The 22,088-nt window shown below is 37.6% G+C and overlaps 1 protein-coding gene across 1 annotated transcript in view; it reads right to left on the bottom strand.

Annotated features, from left to right (window-relative positions):
* Window positions 1-22,088, bottom strand: part of LOC150077334 (protein kinase C and casein kinase substrate in neurons protein 1-like) — a 233,530-nt gene that overhangs the window by 84,264 nt on the left and 127,178 nt on the right. The window contains exon 5 of the mRNA XM_090386779.1: window positions 4,828-5,054. Coding sequence (XP_090242905.1) covers window positions 4,828-5,054 — 227 coding nt within the window. The remainder of the gene's footprint in view (window positions 1-4,827; window positions 5,055-22,088) is intronic.

Genomic DNA, 22,088 nt, shown 5'->3' on the forward strand with positions numbered 1-22,088 from the left:
ATTTAATTAGCATTTTTAGCATTAGCATTAGTAGAGGCATATGATGCAAGAAAGCAAGCTTATTCAGCATCAGCCAAAAAAAAAGAAAAAAAAAAAAAAAAAAAAAACAACCACTACTCCCATTTCACCCCTCAATTCGTTCGAAATACCTGTCCAGCTGAGCCTTAAATTTGTTTAGGCTATCAACTTCAACAACAAGCGATGGAAGTCTATTCCACAAACCAACTGCCCGCTGGCTAAAGGCGAATTTCCGCACATCTATCCGACATCCGTCCTTCCTCAATTTGAATTTATGCCCTCTCAGGTGATTATTCTGAGCAAGAGGAAGAATTCCATCGGCATTGAGCATGCTCAAGCCATTCAAAGCCTTGTACACCTCTATCAGATCACCTCGGCGATGCCTAGTCTCCAGGCTCTGTAATTTGCAAAACTTAAGCCTTTCTTCGTAAGAGCAACCCTTTGTTCCATTCACTAATCTTGTTGCCCTTCTCTGTACTCGTTCCAGCAGCTCTACATCCTTCTTGAAATGAGGCCTCCAGACCTATATACAGTACTCAAGGTGTGGCCTGACCAATGCCTTATACAAGGGAATAATCACATCCCTGTCCCTGCTAGAAAAATTCCTGTATATCATTGACAAGACACCATGAGCTACTCTTGCAGCTCGTCTGCACTGCTCAGAGAACTTCATATCTGCCTGCACAATTACCCCCAGGTCCTTTTCATTCTCTACCACTGTCAGCGTAGTACCACAGAGTTGATACGTTGATCTGGGGTTACTGTTTCCCATATGTAGTACTTTACATTTGTCAATGTTAAACTTCATTTGCCACCTCTCAGCCCATCTGCTCAACCTTTCCAGATCCTGTTGCAGCAGCATAGTATCAGTAGTGTCCTTAACAACCCTGCCAACCTTTGTATCGTCTGCAAACTTGGACATTAAGCCTGATACACCATCATCAATATCATTTATAAATACAGAAAACAACAATGGACCCAACACTGAACCCTGAGGAACTCCACTAATAACATTAGTCCACGTTGAGCAGTGTCCATTGATTACCACTCTCTGTCTTCTGCCACTCAACCATCCCTTTATCCATAGCAGCAATTTGCCTCGAATGCCACACTTCTCCAATTTGTGCAGCAGTCTTCCATGCGCAACAGTATCAAAAGCCTTTCTAAGATCCAAATATATAATATCAAAGTTATTCCCTGCATCCAGTTCTTTTGTGACTACATCATAGTATCCAATCAAATTGGTCAGACAAGACCTGCCTTTAACAAACCCATGCTGTGTCTGAGCTATAACTGAATTCTTGTCCAGATGATCCTGCAGTGCTTCTTTAACCAGTGCCTCCATTAATTTTCCTGGAACCGAAGTTAAACTAACAGGTCTATAATTACTTGTGTCAGCCTTTGATCCTCCTTTGTGAATTGGGGTTACATTTGCACATCTCCAGTCCATGGGTACCTCCCCTGAGTCCAAAGAAGCTCTCATAATTATGGCTAGGGGTTTGCTTACTTCCTTTGCTGCCTCCTTTAATATAACTGGATAGATCCCATCCACCCCGGGTGCCTTTTTTATGTTTATCCTCAACAATTTCTCCTCCACTTTCCTCTCAGTTATTAGAAAATCACCTAGCTCACTGCCAATGTTTACTTCACCTACGACATTCCCCTTCCTGAATAACTCCTCATGTGTGAATGTAGATGCAAAATACTCGTTTAGATTGTTAGCCACCTGAGCTGGATCCTCAACTGTTGAACCATCAACATCCAGTGGACCAATCTGATTCATCCCTTTCCTTCTTGAGTTTAAATAGGTAAAGAACTCTTTTCTGTTTTTCTTTGCATCCTTTGCCAAGGATTTCTCATAATCTGCCTTTGCCTGCCTAATCTCCTTTGTGACTTGGTTACAGACCAACTTATATCTATCATAGGCTTCCACGTCACCCATTAATTTGTATGTATCCCATGCATTTTTCTTCTCTGCCATATGTCTCATTAGTTCATCTGACAACCATTTAGGCCTGAACCTTGAACAATATTTCTTGGTTGGTATGTAAAGCCTGGTAGCTTCCAAGATTAGTTCCTTGAATGCTTCCCATTTTGAATTTGCTGTTGGTAACATCATCAGTTGGTCCCACTGTATAGAATTTAAATACTGTCTCAGACCAGCATAGTCTCCTTTACGAAAGCAAAAACCCTTCCCTTTACCTCTGATGGTAGTTACCTCCTTGAGTAAATCCCACTTCAGCACACTGTGATCACTGCCACCCAGTGGTTCATTTATCTGCAGATTCCCAATGCATGAAGAATCACTACTGATAATCAGATCAAGAGTATTACTCCCTCTAGTTGCCTCCCGAACATGGTGGTGTAGAAAACAATCATCCAATAAATCCACAAAAGCCTTGCTAGTGTGTGAGTGACCAACCCACAAATTCCAGTCAATATCTGGGAAATTAAAATCCCCCATTATAAGACTCTCTGATTTACTGGCCCACTCTATTTCTATGTACAGTATCTTATTATACTCATCAGAGTCATTAGGCCTATAGCACACTCCTACTCTCAATTTTGATTTACCTATGCTTATGTCACACCAAACTGACTCAACACTGCACTGTCCAGCGATGTCAACTGGCTTCACTTCCTTGGATTTTATGTGTTTTTTAACTAATAGCATAACCCCTCCTCCCTTCCTATCCTGTCTATCCTTTCTGTAGACGTTGTACTCCCCAAATTCCAGTTCTGCATTCCTTATATCTGTGTGACACCACGTCTCTGATATCCCAACAATATCTGCCTTTGATGTTTTGAGTAATACCTCAAATTCATCAAATTTATTTACTAAACTCCTAGCATTAGTGTACACGCAAGTATACATGCACCTGTTTCTATTCTTAGCTACCCTAACACAACCCATGTGTTTACTTGTACCGCAATGACTTCCAGCAGTCTCTGAAATATCCTGCATCTTGTTTTTCAGGCTTCTGCTCATTCCAATAGAAGCAGTGCAAGAATCTCTTTCACCTCTGCCCGTGGCTACTGTTAATCCATTAGTCTTTGTCTCCCCCCAAGCTAGCAGTTTTCCGACCCACCTAACACTGCCTCGATAGCATCAGCAAATATTCTTGCACCCTTTCTATTTAAGTGTATCCCATCCCTGTAGAAGCAATCTCTCCTGTTAACAAGTACAGTCCAGGCTGAAAAAAATTCTACCCCTTCAGCCTTGCACAATCTTTCCAGGGCCGAATTGATCGACAAGGCTCTCATCAGATACTCCCTCCTATCGTGTCTGGGCAGAATTGCAGACACTTTCAAATTCAACCCTACTTCACGGCTTTTTTTCAACAGTGACCTGTACTTGTTAAGTAATTCCGCTGGTCTCCTACTCTTAATATCATTAGTGCCAACGTGTACAACTATATCACCTTTTGTGCCCTTAAAAGATGATATCTGCTCTACAACGTCATCAACCTTTGCCCCTGGCAGACATACCCTGGTCCTGTTCCACCTATCCTTTTTACAAAGCATGTTCCCCGTTTCCCTGACAATTGAGTCACCAACAACTACTAGTTCCTGTTGGACCAGTGCATTCTGCCTTGGGGGCTGCCTCTGTGTTGCAAGATGACCAAGTCCAAGCTCTGGTGTTGATGTGGGCAGCTGAGAGCTTGATGGGCCCCTCAATTTATTTCCTTCGAGGGCATCCACCCTGTCCTTCAAGGTCTCATATAGGCCCATAACAACGCCGAGTTGTCGCCTAATTTCCTTGCACTCCTTGCATCGTGCACACACACAAAGACATCCCCCATGGCAGTATCATGTCCCGTACCCGATTGCTCCGCAAACATCAAGCAAACAGTGCATCTTAAAAGGCCGTGATTCAGGGGGCAACCGCCCCCCTCAGTTCTCCCCTGAGTCACAGCACTCCCATTAGCTTGAGCCTTTTGCTTTGCTGCTCTGGTCAGAGTCATGATTTCGATTTAAATGTCAATAAAATTACAATTTCAGAACAAAATTAAAACCTTAAACTTGTATCTTAACACAGTTATAACGCTATATTTATTTTTCGGTATCGAGTGTTATCTACGAGTTCCCTTTATATAACTTCCGTATCAAGTATGTATTAATTATTTGCTACGTTTGTACTCTAAGTCGTTATATATATATAGTTAAAAGTACAATTTAATTGACAATGAAGTTTAACAAGATTAATAGATGTACTGATTAATTGACAATATTATATTATGCACTATACTATACAAAGCTAATGCTATCGAATTCCGGATATGCTGTATCGCGCTTCAGTAACGAGTGTTATCTACGAAATCCCTTTATATAACTTCTGTATCAAGTTATGTATTAATTATTTATTTTTACTAATTATTTATGTTCCGTAACCTAAGTGGTTATATGTATAGTTAAAATTACAATTTAATTGCCAATGAAGTTCGACAAGATTAATAGATTTTACTGATTAATTTTCACGTAGCAATGGCGGCCGTTTATGAACGGTAAACACGTGGATTTGATACCCTTTCCGATACTAAGTAATACCTACAAAATCTCTATCTAAGTTATTTTAACTTTAAGTACCGTAAATAGGAATATAAAGCTACTCTAGAAATAAGTTAATATGTCAATTTAAACTAATAAAGCAGAAAATAAATCAGAAAAAACTTCTCTATTCCAAGAGCGGCAGAAAGGCACGTCCGCACAGGAAATCCTCGACCTCGACCTCCTTTTATTTTCTATGTACACCTTTAAATGAAAGGTAATGCTAATCTATAAAATTATAAGCATGAAAACAAAACTTACTCAGGATTAGAAGATATGTTCAGGCTGCCATGTATATCAAAAAGGACTTTCTTAATGAAAGCTAGCCTTTTTTCCTCAAATTCTTGGCACTTATCAAAAACAACAGTCATATCCTCAATATATTTTGCATTGTACTCATTAATCTCCTGTAATGACTGCTCATAACGCTCTTTATTCCGCTGTACATCTTCTTTACATTTGCTAACTCTGTCTTGAATCTTTTTTACCTGAAATTTGATTTACAGAAAGTGTTAGGAAGTTTAACTAGCAAATCCAGACTTATAAAGCATGTACACACAAATTGCATGAATTAAATTTCAATATAAACAAATAAAATGTGGGCTAAAAATCAGTGGCACTGGTCTGAAAAAGAATGACAGAAAAACAAAAATTAATTAGAGTAGTTTTTTGCAGTTAGAGTGAATTTCTGCATGTTTCATTTATGATCACAACCATGAAGTTCCACCAGTGTGATGTCTGGGGATATCTGACAGCCAGTGGTGCAGGAAGACTGAATTTCTTTGATGTTTCTTTGTGAATGTCATAATATACAAAAATTTACTTTTTTTTCTCAAATGATACCCTCAGAAACAGAGCTCATTTAATTATTTTATCATGCATCCTATTTTTTTTCTGCCTCAGTAATTGGTGCTTAAATCACTTAAATGGCAACACTACTTCAATTTATCATTAGTTCACAACCCGTTCAATGGTTCAATCCCTGTTTACAGTTATTTATGAGTTCGGACTTGTGAGTAACAGACACCCTGATGCAACCGTGAGATTATCAAATTCAATCTTTTCAATTCTTGCAGTGGTTGTTATTATCTATTTTTTATTTGTGTATATTTGAACCCCAAAATGCCAAAACGTAAGTGTAAATTTCGTGATGAATTTTCTGAACAGTGGACATTTATCAAACGAGATAAAAGTCCTTTTGAAGCTCTTTGTGCAGTACGCAATTGTTCACTGAATTGTTACTTCAATATCAAAAATAGTGGAAAGTCAGGTATAAACCAGCATATACTAACAGCTAAGCATAAGAGATGTATGATTTCCTCAACCACAGAAAGTGATAAAATAACAAATTTTTTGATTAAGAGAAATTTGGATGAAGAAGATAAAATAATAGCTGCAGAAGTTGTAATGGCCTTCCACACTGTATATCATCATCAGTCTTTCAGCTCAAATCACTGGGTGAATGTACAGCTACCAGAAGTATTTTCTGATTCCAAAATTGCAAGCAAATTTTCAAGTGCCAGGACGAAATCTACTGCAATAATAAAAAATGTAATAGCTCCATTTACTATTACAGAGATTATTAATCTAAATGCCTCACCTTTTTATGGCATAGCCATGGATGCAAGTAATCACAATGCAGAAAAAATTTTCCCTTTGCTTGTGCAACATTTTTCTCGTGGAAAAGGCTTGCTTATAAGGCTATTGTGAGTAAAATCCCTTCCGGATGAGACTTCAGAAACAATAGCATTGAAGTAATTGTCATGAAATTGTTCTCTTACTTCAGCATTTATACTGTTTAAACTGAGCGATTAAAGGATTTTTGTGATTTTGTTAGCATTCAGTATTCTTCAATTCTCTCGAATTCAAAAACCCATTGGCTCCCTTTAACAAATGCAGTTGAGAGAATCCTCAGTTTATTTGCAGCACTGAAATCACTTTAATTCTGAAGAAAAGGCACCAAAAATTCTTGACTTTTTTAATAATCCATTGAGTGAAGCCTACTTATTTCTTGTTAATAGTTTTCAGTATCTCTTTAGCAATAGGGTTATGCAAATTGAAAGAAGAATGATGAGAGCCTTGTCGATCAAATTTTATGATGAGAGCCTTGTCGATCAATTCGGCCCTGGAAAGATTGTGCAAGGCTCAAGGGGTAGAATTTTTTTCAGCCTGGACTGTACTTGTTAACAGGAGAGATTGCTTCTACAGGGATGGGATACACTTAAATAGAAAGGGTGCAAGAATATTTGCTGATGCTATCGAGGCAGTGTTAGGTGGGTCGGAAAACTGCTAGCTTGGGGGGAGACAATGACCAATAGATTGACAGTAGCCACTGGCAGAGGTGAAAGAGATTCTTGCACTGCTTCTATTAGAATGAGCAGAAGCCTGAAAAACAAGATGCATGGTATTTTAGAGACTGCTGGGAGCCATTGTGGTACAAGTAAACACATGGGTTGTGTTAGGGTAGCTAAGAATAGAAACAGGTGCAAGTATACTTGCGTGTACACCAATGCTAGGAGTTTAGTAAATAAATTTGATGAATTTGAGGTATTGCTCAAAACATCGAAGGCAGATATTGTTGGGATATCAGAGACGTGGTGTCACACAGATATAAGGGATGCGGAACTGCAATTTGGGGAGTACAACGTCTACAGAAAGGATAGACAGGATAGGAAGGGGGGAGGTGTTATGCTATTAGTTAAGAAACACATAAAAACCAAGGAAGTGAAGCCAGTCGACATCGCTGGACAGTGCAGTGTGGAGTCAGTTTGGTGTGACATAAACATTGGGAGATCAAAATTGAGAGTAGGAGTGTGCTATAGGCCTAATGACTCTGATGAGTATAATAAGGAACTGTACAGGGAAATAGAATGGGCCAGTAAATCAGAGTGTCTTATAATGGGAGATTTTAATTTCCCAGATATTGACTGGAATTTGGGGGCTGGATACTCACACACTAGCAGGGCTTTTGTGGATTTATTGGATGATTGTTTTCTACATCAGCATGTTCGGGAGGCAACTAGAGGGAGCAATACTCTTGATTTGATTATCAGCAGTGATTCTTCATGCATTAAGAATCTGCAGATAAATGAACCACTAGGTGGCAGTGATCACAGTGTGCTGAAGTGGGATTTACTCAAAGAGGTAACTACCATTAGGGGTAAAGGGAAGGGTTATTGCTTCCGAAGCAATAACCCAGGAAAGGCGACTACGATGGACTGAGACAGTATTTAAATTCTATACAGTGGGACCAACTGATGATGTTACCAACAGCAAATTCAAAATGGGAAGCATTCAAAGAACTTATCTTGGAAGCTACTAGGCTTTACATACCAACTAAGAAATATTGTTCAAGGTTTAGGCCAAAATGGATGTCAGATGAACTAATGAGGCATATGGCAGAGAAGAAAAATGCATGGGATACTTACAAATTAACACATGACACAGAAGCCTATGATAGATACAAGTTGATATGCAACCAAGTTACAAAGGAGGTTAGGCAGGCGAAGGCAGATTACGAGAAATCCTTGGCAAGGGATGCAAAGAAAAACAGCAAAGAGTTCTTTACTTATGTAAACTCTAGAAGGAGAGGGATGAATCAGATTGGTCCTCTTGATATTGATGGGTCAAGTGTTGATGATCCTGCTCAGGTAGCTAACAAACTAAATGAATATTTTGCATAGACATTCACACATGAAGAGTTATTCAGCGAGGGGAATGCCAGAGGTGTATTCAACTCTAGCAGTAAGTTACAGAATCTTGAAATAACTGGGAGTAAAGTGGAGGAGAAACTGTTGAAGATAAACACAAGAAAGGCACCCGGGGTGGATGGGATCTATCCAGTTATATTAAAGGAGGCAGCAAAGGAAGTAAGCAAACCCTTAGCCATAATTATGAGAGCTTCCTTGGACTCAGGGGAGGTACCCATAGACTGGAAATGTGCAAATGTGACCCCAATTCACAAAGGAGGATCAAAGGCTGACACAAGTAATTATAGACCTGTGAGCTTAACTTCTGTTCCAGGAAAATTAATGGAGGCACTGGTTAAAGAAGCACTGCAGGATCATTTAGACAAGACTTCAGTTATAGCTCAGACACAGCATGGTTTTGTTAAGGGGAAGTCTTGCCTGACCAACTTGATTGGATACTATGATGCAGTCACAAAAGAACTGGATGCAGGGAATAACTTTGATATTATATACTTGGATCTAAGAAAGGCTTTTGATACTGTTGCACATGGAAGACTGCTACACAAATTGGAGCAGTGTGACATTGGAGGCAAATTACTGCTATGGATAAAGGGGTGGTTGAGGGGGAGAAGACAGAGAGTGGTAATCAATGGACACTGTTCATCGTGGACTGATGTTATTAGTGGAGTCCCTCAGGGCTCAGTGTTGGGTCCATTATTGTTTTCTGTATTTATAAATGATATTGATGATGGTATATCGGGATTAATGTCCAAGTTTGCAGACGATACAAAGGTTGGCAGGGTTGTCAAGGACACTACTGACACTATGCTGCTGCAACAGGATCTGGAAAGGTTGAGCAGATGGGCTGAGAGGTGGCAAATGAAGTTTAACATTGACAAATGTAAAGTACTACACATGGGAAACAGCAACCCCAGAGCAACGTATCAACTCTGTGGTACAACACTGACAGTGGTAGAGAATGAAAGGGACTTGGGGGTGGTTGTGCAGGCAGATATGAAGTTCTCTGAGCAGTGCAGACGGGCTGTAAGAGTAGCTCATGGAGTATTGTCAATGATATACAGGAATTTTTCCAGCAGGGATAAGGAGGTGATTATTCCATTGTATAAGGCAATGGTCAGGCCACACCTAGAGTACTGTATACAGGTCTGGAGGCCTCATTTCAAGAAGGATGTAGAGCTGCTGGAACGAGTACAGAGAAGGGCAACAAGATTAGTGAATGGAACAAAGGGGTGCTCTTACGAAGAACGGCTTAAGTTTTGCAAATTACAGTGTCTGGAGACTAGGCACCAGCGAGGTGATCTGATAGAGGTGTATAAAGCCTTGAATGGTTTAAGCATGCTCAATGCTGATGGGATTCTTCCTCTAGCTCAGAATAATCACCTGAGAGGGCATAAATTCAAATTGAGGAAAGACAGATGTAGGATAGACGTGCGGAAATTTGCCTTTAGCCAGCGGGTGGTTGGTTGGTGGAACAGACTTCCATCCCTTGTGGTGGAGGTTGATAGCCTAAATAAGTTTAAGGCTCAGCTGGACAGGTATTTTGAACGAACGGAGGGGTGAAGTGGAAGTGGTTTTTTTTTTTTTTTTTTTGGCTGATGCTGCATAAGCTTGCTTTCTTGCATCAAATGCCTCTACTAATGCTAATGCTAATGCTAAGAAAAAACAGTTTATTGAAGTACTCCATTGCGTAAAGGAACTTGTTGAATGAGTTAAAGAAGAATTGACGAAAAATTTATCCCTTTAAGTACCAAGGCTATTCTTAAAAGGGACAACATTACGTATGAACAGGAAAAGAAATTCCGACTTGAAGTGGATAATTATTACAGCACTTGCCGTGACTATCTTTTGAAATGGATTTCATTCCTTGAAGAATTCGATTCTTTTACATGGATGTTACTAAATACTCTTCCTGCATGGGAACAAGTGGAATCATCATGTGTAGTATTGAAGAAGGAATAAAAATTTACGACAATGCTCTTTTTTGCCAGAGGACAACATTTAAAAAAGTCATTGATCAAGAGATGCAATGTAATCCTGAAGAATGGAAAAGCAAGTTATGCCATGAAAGATGGTATTATGTGCTTCAAAAAATCAAATTTGAAGAGCAATTCTCAGAGTTAACTTTATGCCAGTACATGCTCAATATACCAGCTCACAATGCTAATGTTGAGTGTGTTTTCTCATTAATGAATGTTCAATGGACAAAAGAATAAAATAAGTTGGATGTGACCACTGTAGAAGCTTTGTTACAATGTAAATGGAACATACTGTAACTGCAAGGAATTTTATAAGCAAATTCTGCAAAACAAGGAACTGTTAAGGAGAGCCAAATCATCAGGGAAATATAATTTTAAAAAATAGGTATGTAATTTAGATACTTATAATTTATTTCAGAAAAACAACAAATAATTTTTAATATAAGTATGTCCCATGCAATATTTTACTTTTATCTCAATGTACGTATGTATAGACAATTAAAAATAATTCAAATTTAACTGGGCATCCTGTATTTTTATTTGCTAAATCTGGCAACCCTACATATGCAGCAAGGTTGGCTTACCAAAATGAAAAAAAAAAATAATAAATAAAATAATGTAAAATATCAGAATGAATATACAGTTTAAATTCCACTTTTATTGCAAAAAACAATACCTGGATTTCAATGTGAAGGTAACCCATGGCTCATATTTACCACTTCTTTAGCATTAATTTAACACCCTAAGGCATTAGTAAGTTCTCATAGTATTTTTTTTTATTAGAAGATATATACAGTAATTCCTTTACATAGCAAAAACATTTGTTGGTGGACCAGTAGTGACGGGAGAGGGATACTGATTCCAGTGTTACGTGAATATGCCCCTAGGTGGAATGTAATGCTTTCAACATGATATATATGCACGACACAGGAAAAGGCTGGCAATCCCTGGTTATTGCTTAGCATATATGGTCCTTGAGATTGTCACAGACATTCTCTCAGGTATGCCAGACAAGCTGTACTTGCTACCTGGGAGTCTAAAACGCTGATGGAACTGATATTCGGGTGACACTTAAGTCAAGTGAACCCAATTTCGGCGAAGTCCGGACGGTCTGTGACAGCCAAATCCTCTGCTTGCACCTTCACGATGGTGGGACTGTTAGTAATCCTGGGTATAACCTCCATGCACAAGTACATGGTGGGTGACCACCCAGGTGTGAACCAACATAAGCAAGGGTCGAGGTGTGGTGCCCACACCACATGGAGGAATGCCACCCCTCTATGTTACCAGGCAATACTAGGTGGTAGATGACTCTCATCAACCGGTGAAATACCACCACTTTGCTTATTGGAGGCTTGAAGTGGTGGAACCCATGTTTAGTCTCTAGAGCTAAGTTCCGGTCAACACTTCCCTATCTCTTCCATCATGCAGTATGATTGATGACTTTTGAGGTTATGATGAACGTCGTGGCGAGATCCAATATTCCTTACATTTCGAGGGTACAGCTCTAAAATGGTGTTCGCAGACCGGCCGCTAGTTAGTACACCAGACCGAACCTATTGGTAACTCTCTAGGAGGCTTCCGGATCAGCTAGTGTATAATCTTGCTACCTCTACTCTGCCAGATAGTGACTGGAGGGAGTCCGAGTAGTGTATGTGGGGAGCATTGCCGAGGCCACGTTATGTCAAGGATCTGGGTATATTCTTACCACGTGTACACCATATCCAAAAATTTCATTATTTCATACAGCATGTCCCACCCACTTTTTCTTACTATTGAATACACCATGAATTGTCAAACTAATAGAGCAAGCTTATCTGCAAAAAGATCTAAACCTCCCAAGGACTTCCTAATTCATTTCACAAATATACGTGGTCTTAATTCTAATCTCAACGATGTCCATTTCCACTTGCAGTCTGCCAAACCCCATGTACTTTTTCTGACAGAATCTCAATTATCGGTTGATTCAACTACTGCTCATCTCAGATGCCCAAATTATTCGCTGTATGATTCCTTTCGCCTCAAAGGTGGTACTTGTGCATATGTCCGTTCTGATATTCCCTGTCAGAGACTTGGCAATTTGGAATCTCCTCTCTTTGATCTTCTCTGGCTTAAAATCTCTCTACCTCATTGTATCAAATTCATCTTTTGTCTCTACTGTTCTCCCAACTCCACTAATCACTTGGAGCTCTTTGACTTCCTCTCTTTGCAACTTGACTTTCTCCAGTACAACTTTCCTAACAGTGAGGTAATTTTCCTTGGTGATTTTAATGTTCACAACTCCTGCTGGCTTCCGTTTTCTAGTCACACCGACCCAGCAGGTCGAAATGCTGAGGCTTTTGCAATTACTAATGACCTAGCACAGATTGTTCATTTACCTACAAGAATACCGGACAATCCTAATCATACAGCCAATACGCTTGATCTTTTTCTCACAAACAACCCTTCTAAATACACGGTCGAAGTGAGAGGTCCTTTAGGCACTTCAGATCACAATTTGGTGATTGTCTCTTCTCCAATGGAACCTTTGGAACCTTTATCTCATGGCTATTCCCAATCTCGTGTTGTTTGGCATTACAAGAATGCAAAATGGGATGACCTGCGAGACTTCTTTTCTTCTTTTCCTTGGTCGGATTACTGTTTCAAAACTTCTGATGTCAATGTTTGCTCAGATCGTGTCAGTAAATTATTCTTGCAGGAATGGAATCCTTTATCCCACACTCCACTTTAAAATCTTGTCCCTTATCTAAACCTTGGTTTTCCAATATTTGTGCTAAGGCTGTTCAAGAGAAGAATGTTGCATATCGTAATTGGCTTGTTTCTAATTCTTCAGTTTCATTTTCTGCCTACACCAAAGCTCCCAACAATTGCAAAGCAGTTATTAATCAGTCCAAACTAGAGTTTGAACAGGCTAAGAGTAGAAAACTTGCTTCTTGCCTTAATGGTAGCCGAGCATTCTGGTCTCTTGCCAAAGCTATTGGCCGCAACTTTTGCCCATCCCTGCTCCCACCTCTGTCCAAACCAGATGGTTCTGTTGTCACTTCAGCCAAGGATAAAGCTGACCTGCTAGCATCGCATTTTTCTTCCAGCTCATGTATTTATGATCTTGGTAAAACACCTCCCACCATTCCCAACAGGCTCCATTCAATGCCTCCTGTAGTCTTCCGTCAAAAGGATATCAAAAGGATTTTGATGAATCTTGATGCTAAGAAAGCTCCAGGTCCTGATGGTATTTCTCCACTTGTTCTCAAAACCTGTGATCCTGAACTTACTCCTATTCTTTGCCGCCTTTTTTCCCTTTCTTATTCCAAAGATGTTTTTCCTTCTGCTTGGAAATTTGCTCATATCCAGCCAGTTCCCAAAAAGGGTGACAAATCCCTCCCATCCAATTATCGTCCCATTGCAATTACTTCTACTCTCTCTAAAGTAATGGAGAAATCAATTAACCGCCAACTCTTAAACTACCTAGAAACCTTCTGTCTGATCAACGATTGCCAGTATGGATTCCGTCAGTGTCGATCCACTGGTGATATTCTGGCTTATGTTACCCATTTATGGACTAATTCAATGGAAAGGTTCGGTGAAACACAAGTAGTTGCTCTTTCCATTTCAGAAACCTTGTCCTGCTCAATCAGCTTCAACTTCTCGAAAATCTGCTACCAATTCCTTAAATGTCGATCTTCAGGTAATTCTCCAGTGGGGCAAAGACAACTTAGTTGATTTCAACCCTTCTAAAACTCAGTCTTGTCTTATATCTCGCAAAAAGGATTCTTCTGCTCCTATGCTTATCTTTAGTGACACTCCGATTTCTAGGCAAAATGATATATCTCTTTTTGGGATTACCCTGACTTCTAATCTCTCTTGGCACAAGCACATTACAAATATTGCTTCCTCTGCATCTAAAAAACTTGGTTTTCTCTTTTGCTCTCGGTGTTACTTTTCTTCCAAACAGCTGCTCACTCTGTATAAATCGCAAATCCGCCCTGCTATGGAATATTGTTCCCACATCTGGGGTGGTGCCCCCAAAACCTCTCTCAGGCTTCTTGATTCCATTCAGAAGAGGGCAGTTAGGTTAATTAATGATTCATCTCTAACAGAGTCTCTCCACTCGCTTTCTCATAGACGTACTGTTTCTGCTGCATGCCTTTTCTACAGATACTTCCATGGGCACTGTTCTTCTGAACTGGCTTCTATAATTCCCGCCCTCTCTTTCAAAACAGTCCAAACATGTGCCGCCACCAGCCAACACCCATTTACTGTCCAACTTCAAACCCACAGAACCAACTTTTCATCTTCCTCATTTATTCATTCAACTGCCGTTTTCTGGAACAACCGTCCTTCATACGTATTTCCTGAAAATTACTATCTACAGAAGTTCAAGTCCAATGTCAACAAATATCTTCTTTCGTCTTCTCAACCTCCAACCCAAGCACGGTACTAAGTACTGTAGGTTCTAATACTTCTTGTGTTTGAGGTTCACATAAAAAAAAAAAAAAAAAAAATATCTGAGAGGTCTTACGTTTTGTGAAAATAAAGAACTTGTCCTTCAGTTCTCCCATGTGGGGGGGAAGCCATTTCCTTCTAGAAACCTTTTTTTTTCTGGAAAGAATTACAGGGAATTACCAAGTAGCTATGCCTTAACATCAATATATCGGACACCAAACCCCTGCTCTGCTTCTTTCTGCAGAGATCTACATGTGCATCAATAAGCAGTGTAATCAGTCTGAACCTTCCAAAGTATAAAAACATCACTTTAGTAGCTTGTTTCATTTAGTATGGGTAGATTTAATTTATTTTAAATTTGCAGTCCTGATAAAATAGGTACAAGTGAGAAGAGGTTTTCGCACACTGTTAGCTTCAAATTCAAGTTAGTAGTAGTATTAGTGGCAAACAATAAAGAAAGAAAGTTTTTACAGCAGCAGCAGGCAAAAAAAAAAAAAAAAAAAAAAAAAAAATGGTGTGTGTGTGTGTGTGTGCTCAGCACACACACACGTTAAATGATTTTATGTGCAACAACCTTGGCTTTGAAGAGGTTAGAGAAATCCAAGCCAACAGCATAATTACCATTTGATTTGAATAGACCATTTGCCATTTGATTGTAGCCGTTTGAATGGCTACAATCAAATGGCAGCTGCAGAAAGTATGATTGCAACAATAAAAGTACAGTTGAACTTGGTTATAACGAGCATCGAGGGACCGACAAAATTTCCTTGTTATAACCATTACTCACTATATCAGTGATGAGTTAAATCTACCTACCTCTTATTTTTTTAATTCTCAATAACTTGATAAAAAGATAGATTCAAAATACAAAAGAAATATCAGAGAGGAAAAAAATAATATTAATATATATCTACATAGTATTTGTATTAATATGCTTGTATTCGGTTTTTAAATCGATCCAGCCAAACGTTGTTACATACAAAATCAATCGCATCCAAATTGTTTAGCAAATTTTTCCAGTTGAGCCTTGAAGATTGGACTGTCTATTGAAAACCAGCAGTTCTTTGTGTAGTGAACCATTGAAGAAATGTTTCATTGACATTTGTAAACTCTCACTTTCTAAAATTTTTTTTTTTTCTTCTTTCGGTTATGTTCTTTTCCAGTGTCAATATGTAAACATGTTTATTCTTCCACAATGTCAATGCTGTTGAAGAGGACAAAGAAAACTTTTTACACACTTCAACATTTTTTTGCACCACGTTCTAACTCACAAATAATTTTGGCCTTTTCACGAATCAAGAGACACTTTCTATTGTTAGTAGACATGTTTCTGAAGGAATGGTTAATTTCTAACTGATTTTACTTTAAAATGACAGTAAAGTGGCCTACATACAAGTTCTTAGAAGTTCCGTTTCCAAAATTCTTATAAGTCCCGAAATAAATTTTTGGTTCAGTGAATACAAGACAATCTGTAAATAGGGTAATGCGACAAGTGGAATGCCAATGCACTATTGTATAGTCCCATCCCCAAAAAGACAAAGGCATAAACCGGCCGCTAATCCGATAAGGTGGTCATAAAAGCTAAGTAGTGTCTATTCCATGAATTGGATTTTTACGACTACCCAAGCAATTAAGAATGTTTGCATAGTTACCAAAATTTATAATTTATACGGTATATCCAGGTAGTACACTCATTATAACAGTAAGAGATTGTATGGGAATATGCATAAATTCATATGGCTTTTTGCTCGTTACAGCTGTGATCTCGTTATAACCAAGTTCGACTATATTTGTAATCAAATACTTGTATTGTTGCAATGTTTGATTATGAATACTTTTTTGCATTGTTTGATTAGAAATACTTGTATTGTTGCAATCATGTAAGTATGATTGCAACAATACAAGTTACGATAATTCACCTCTGGCAGAAGCTGCAGATGACGTCACTTCCACGTCACATTTTTTGTGACTGATCAGATTTACTCAGTTGAGGTGCCCCAAGGATGTTTCATATCAAAAAATAAAAAAATTTAAAAAAGCCAACGGGTTCTCAATTATGCCAAAAAACATGGAAACATGGCAGCTGAAAGACATATTAGCCTTTCTCCAACTGAGAAAATGATACCTTTACTTGTGAATTTGCATTTAAAATATATGCAATAAAATAAAAAATATTTTTCTCAAAATTCCCCCTCTAAAATCTGGATGTGTCTTGTCTGGCAAATACAGTAATTATGGTTTCAGTTTGAAAAAGCTGAAAAAATAATGCATTTTTGAGCAAAAAATGCAAAAAGTAAATTGAAATGGATACTATTTATTTCTCCAGTATTGTGTCAAAAAAATAATCTTAGAGAAAAATGTCAATGGGGATAGTTCACTAGTAAACTTATCCAGTGTTCTGAGGATATACAGTGAAACTCTCTAAAGCAGATATTGGATCAGAAGAAAATGTCTGCTATAGAGAGATTTCTGCTTTACAGAGGTTAGTGTAACCAGTTTCAATAATTCAGAAAAGTTAAATTCATAACTGGTTGCTCACTCAAGAGTTTTTTTTTTTATTGATTATCATACATATGATTCAATCAATTAACTTTAAATAAACACAACTTTTAGTAAAAATTAATATAAATAGCTTTGTTTAGAGTATTTTTTTTTTTTTTTTTTTGGAAATTTCATTATCATAATGGATAATTAGATCACTTACTAGTTTTAGTCCAATTTGCTCACATACAATTTTTTTTTAATATAATCAGATACACCCCTCCTTAATGGATCAAAACCCTTCCCTTTTTAAATTTCTGCATACAGCCCAGCAAAAAACATTGAGAAATTTCGTTTCTTAAAAAATTAGCACACAATCAATGTAACGCTCAGGAAAATTTCAACCACTGTTTCAAGAGAAAATCTGCACACACTAACAAACTTTGTATGTATGTATCTACCAAAATGGCTACCGTTTCTTACTGCTGAGTAATAGTGTAATGCAACAGTACAGGAAACTGTTATCATCTCCGACTAAAAAAATTGGACACCACTCTCACTAAAGCAGTTGTAAAAGTAACATTAAGCATCACATAGTGTTTTTATCTAATATACAGGATGTCGACAAAACTAAAATACTGCCACATGAATAGGGTACATGGCAAATCTCCAACCACTTCCAGGTGATAGAAGATATCTTCAAGTTTTAATTTACCAATTGGAAAATGTGCATGCCACAGAAGATGGCAGCATAACTGTAATCACAGAGAAATTTATAAACAAAATTCCAAAATTCCATCCTCTTGGTTTTGTTGTTGATCAAAGGCTTCTGTATGAATTATAACTATTATTGTTTCATCCTTGGGTGGCAAGTAACATGTTATGCCCTGTTGACTTTGACATGTTAAGCTCAAAACTGTCATGTGGCATGTCATTTGAATTATCCATAAAACCTCCACGAACAAGCTTCACTGCTCACTCACTAATTTTTCTTTGGCTAACATGGCTGCCACGATGACTGCACAAACAGGCATCCTTTAGGAATTTTCCATACCACTGCATAACTGTGGTGTATTCGGTGGTTTCTTTTTAAACCACATTGGAAATTTGCACATAACAGTGGTGGCAGACTGCAGCTCATTGAACCGAAGTACATACCATGCCTCTTGAGGCTGGTAAATTCTGCCATAATTATTGTTTTGTGCTTATGCTGCCATATACTACAGAGTGGATTTTTCTGGTTGACGAAAAAAAAAAATTTTGAAGATATCCTCTACCATGTGGAAGTGGTTTCAGATTTGTATCATGTATTCTGTTCACACAATAATGCTTTAGTTTTGTGGATATATTGTATTTATGGACATGGAAAATCCTCATGGGTTACTGATGGGATCAAAATTATCTATGCAGTCTGTTGGTCGAGTTTTGTTTTTGAAAGAAATGTATATGGCTCTATTTGCTTTTTTTTTTTTTTTTTTTTTTTTTTAATTCTGGAAACAGCCACTCCCAGCATAGCAATTTTATTGCCTTGCTAAGTGATGCAGTTAAACTGCATCAGAAAACCCAAATAAGTTCATAAACACTCCTTATCAACAGTGGTGAGTGCATTAACAACCTATGCCATCTGCTCTGTGAGTAATCCATGGTCATCACAGGTCTAATTAATATTACTGTAATGACCTTGACTTTCACTTATATTCACTGAAAATGCCCATTAACTAATGAAAATGCATATGTGTGAATTACCCTTGAAAGTGTCTGCTTTGATATTAGAAAGTGTGTGTGTTTTTTTGGAGAGGTTATCTAACATGCAATTTCTAATACTTCTAGCTGGTACCCAAGCCTGAGTGCCCAAAATGATAGGTGTCTCCTTTTAGAGGGGTGTCAGTTAAGGGAGGTTTCACTGTACAAGAAATGCTATGTTCCATTAATAGGGAGCACAAGCCAATATGCTCAATGCCATTTTTTGTACTAAAGGTTTGCTTTTGCAAGACCAAACTTAATACCAACAATACCCATAACCCTCTACACACATAATAACCAAACAGGACAAGGGTAACAAACTCAAAAATGCTTAAGGGCTGCACTAACAGCTCACAGAGGTTTACAGATGGCACTAATGTTAATTCAGCACTCTGGTGTGGCACTGCCAAAAGAAATATTTTTGTGTACAGTAAACCCCCGCTATTCGCGGTTTCGCGATCGCCGATTTAATATAAAATGAAACCTAAAAAATGTGAAATTTAAAGCGCCGTGAATATTTTCCGCCATAAAAAAACATGGGCGTGGCTAAAATTATCTTTCCCAGTCAAAACACCGCTCCGTGGGTGGGGGGAGAGGGGTGACAAAATCGCGAGCGTGGATGTTTCTCGCTAATCCTTGTTCAATATGTGTTATGCGCTTGTTATGGAAAGTTTCGTCGTTTGCTTTTAATTTGTATGCTTATAAATTGAATAAATTTATCAATTTATAAATTGATATGCTTACAAAAGTGATAAATCTACCGTTTTGCAGTGTAAAACAGACTTTTTCGAGTGTGTTAACGGAAGAAAGTGATTTATTGTGGACAAGTTCTTTCTAACCCCTACAAAAATATGGCTATGAATAACAAGAGAAATGTGAAAATATCAAAGAAGGTGATGACATTAGCGAATAAAATTGAGTTATTAGATAAAATTTCTAATGGTGAAAGTGTCTCCTCAGTGGCAAAACATTATAAAATCAATGAGTCAACGGTACGATCAACCAAAAAATCGGAAGAAAAAATCCGCCGTAGTGTCCGTGAAAACGCGCTAATTGCTTCAAAAATTTGCTCTGTAACTCGTGATGTTAAATTAGAAAAAACGGAAAAAGCTTTAAATCTGTGGATAGAAGACCGAACTCAAAATAAAATTCCGTTAAATTCACTCATCATTCGTGAAAACGCAAAACTCCTTATCAACGCTTTAGCGAAACTGGTGATAGCATTGGCGGGATAGGTTTTTTAGCTAGCAAAGACAGTGGTTTGAAAGATTTGTTTGAAATTTCTAATAAATATTACATTTAATATTAAATTGTTTCTTATTTTCATTTCGATGCCATATGCTTGCATTTCACTATGTACTGTCTATGTATATAGTCATATTATGAAGATACATATAATACATACATAGACAAAATTTTAGACTAGTTTTTCTTATATACTTTGGAACGGAACCCCTTTATTACTATGGGAGCCATAACTCAGTATTCGCGTTTTCGGTATTCGCGGCATTTCTCAGGAACGTAACCCCCGCGAATAGCGGGGGTTTACTGTATTTCCCTTTACACAAGAATACATCATCACATAATCAGTAAATTTTTAAACAATTCAAAATCATATAAACCTGTTTATTAAGGTTTGTATAATCTATGACTTTTATTTAAATTTTATATCATATCAGCATTATCTCCTTTAAGTATTTGCCATTTATCATTATTTTCATATAGGATGAAACTGTGTAAATCCGTAAGAGTTGGCAGCAACTGTGAATTGTATATTAAACATTTTATAGTTGCATGTGGAGTGCAGTCTGCCAGTTTGACATGCCTGATGTAGAAGTTTGGCATCACTGCTGGGAACTGATTGAGAGTGTGCCAACATATGCATGTACCAGATTGGTGAAATATTCCAGAAGGAATAACAGTACAGAAAGTAATCAAATTTATTGTTAGACGAGAACAAACATCTAAAAGGAAAAGATTTGAAAAGCATTGAATAGGAAATATACTAGTAGAACTGAAAGCAAAACTGAAAGAATTCTTGACAGAAGTTGTCCAAAACATGAAATTTTAGACTATACCAGTTCCTATCCTAACATTCTTCTTTTCAAACATGAAAAGTTTTTACAAATCGAATATCCTAAAGATTTTCTGTCTAGCAATTGACATGCAATCAAGACTGTTATACAAGATAAACTGAACAGAATGTGTGCTGAAAAAAAACAGAATGTGTGCTGGTTTAAAGACAAATAAAAGAATTAAATCTCTTTAAGCTATCAAGCATTGTTTTCCATGTTATATATCATATATTAAGTGACCAATTGGCCATGTGGAACAATTATCTATTGGACCAATTATCCATGTCAACCAACTGTCCAGGCTTGTAAAACAGTAGTGATAAAGTTGATTTTATGTATGTAAAGCTAGAACTTCAAAACCATAAAACAGCTAATGCTATTTGGCCTTTTCATTATAAAGAAATTATTTAAAAAATTGAATTTTTTTTGGCTGGAGGCATTTAAATTACAATCACCTAGTAAATTCAAAAGTTGTAATGTGCTCACATCATTGCATTCACTAGACATGGCTGCATTTACATAAGGCACATTTTTAAACAAATGGCAGTGCTACTTGTTAAAAAGCTATGCCTTTTAATACTAACACCAAGGCAAATCATGGTAACGCAACATTCATTTTGCTTTGAGCATTAAGACCATTATATTTGTTGGGCAGTTTATATCTTGCCATCAACAAAAATACAAGGAAGAACAAGAAAGTCCTCCTACTTTTCAAAATTATCTTATTTAAATTATCACAAAATATATGACTAATAAATAATAGCTTTACTAAAATAAATATCTGTAAAAAAGTTTGTTTAGCAAGTTAAACTACGCTACATACGTAGTTCAAGTTTATGGGTTAACTATGGTGTATTTACACCGATACTATATAGTTAATTATCAAAACCCATAAGGATTATGCCCTGTGCATTTCATTTTCAAAATACATTACCACCACACTCTTTTGGCATCTCTCATATTGTGGATATAACTTCGCAACTGTGATGGCTTGTTGTATTACCTGGGTACCTGCCCGCCCACTGATGATGAAGCCGAATAGCTTCGAAATGATCGTCTGGGTGGTGGTGGTACCGCTGAAAATAAGTAGTCTT

This window comes from Mastigoproctus giganteus, chromosome 12, assembly GCF_048544385.1.
Source record: "Mastigoproctus giganteus isolate SK-2022 chromosome 12, ASM4854438v1, whole genome shotgun sequence".
NCBI lineage: Eukaryota > Metazoa > Arthropoda > Arachnida > Uropygi > Thelyphonidae > Mastigoproctus > Mastigoproctus giganteus.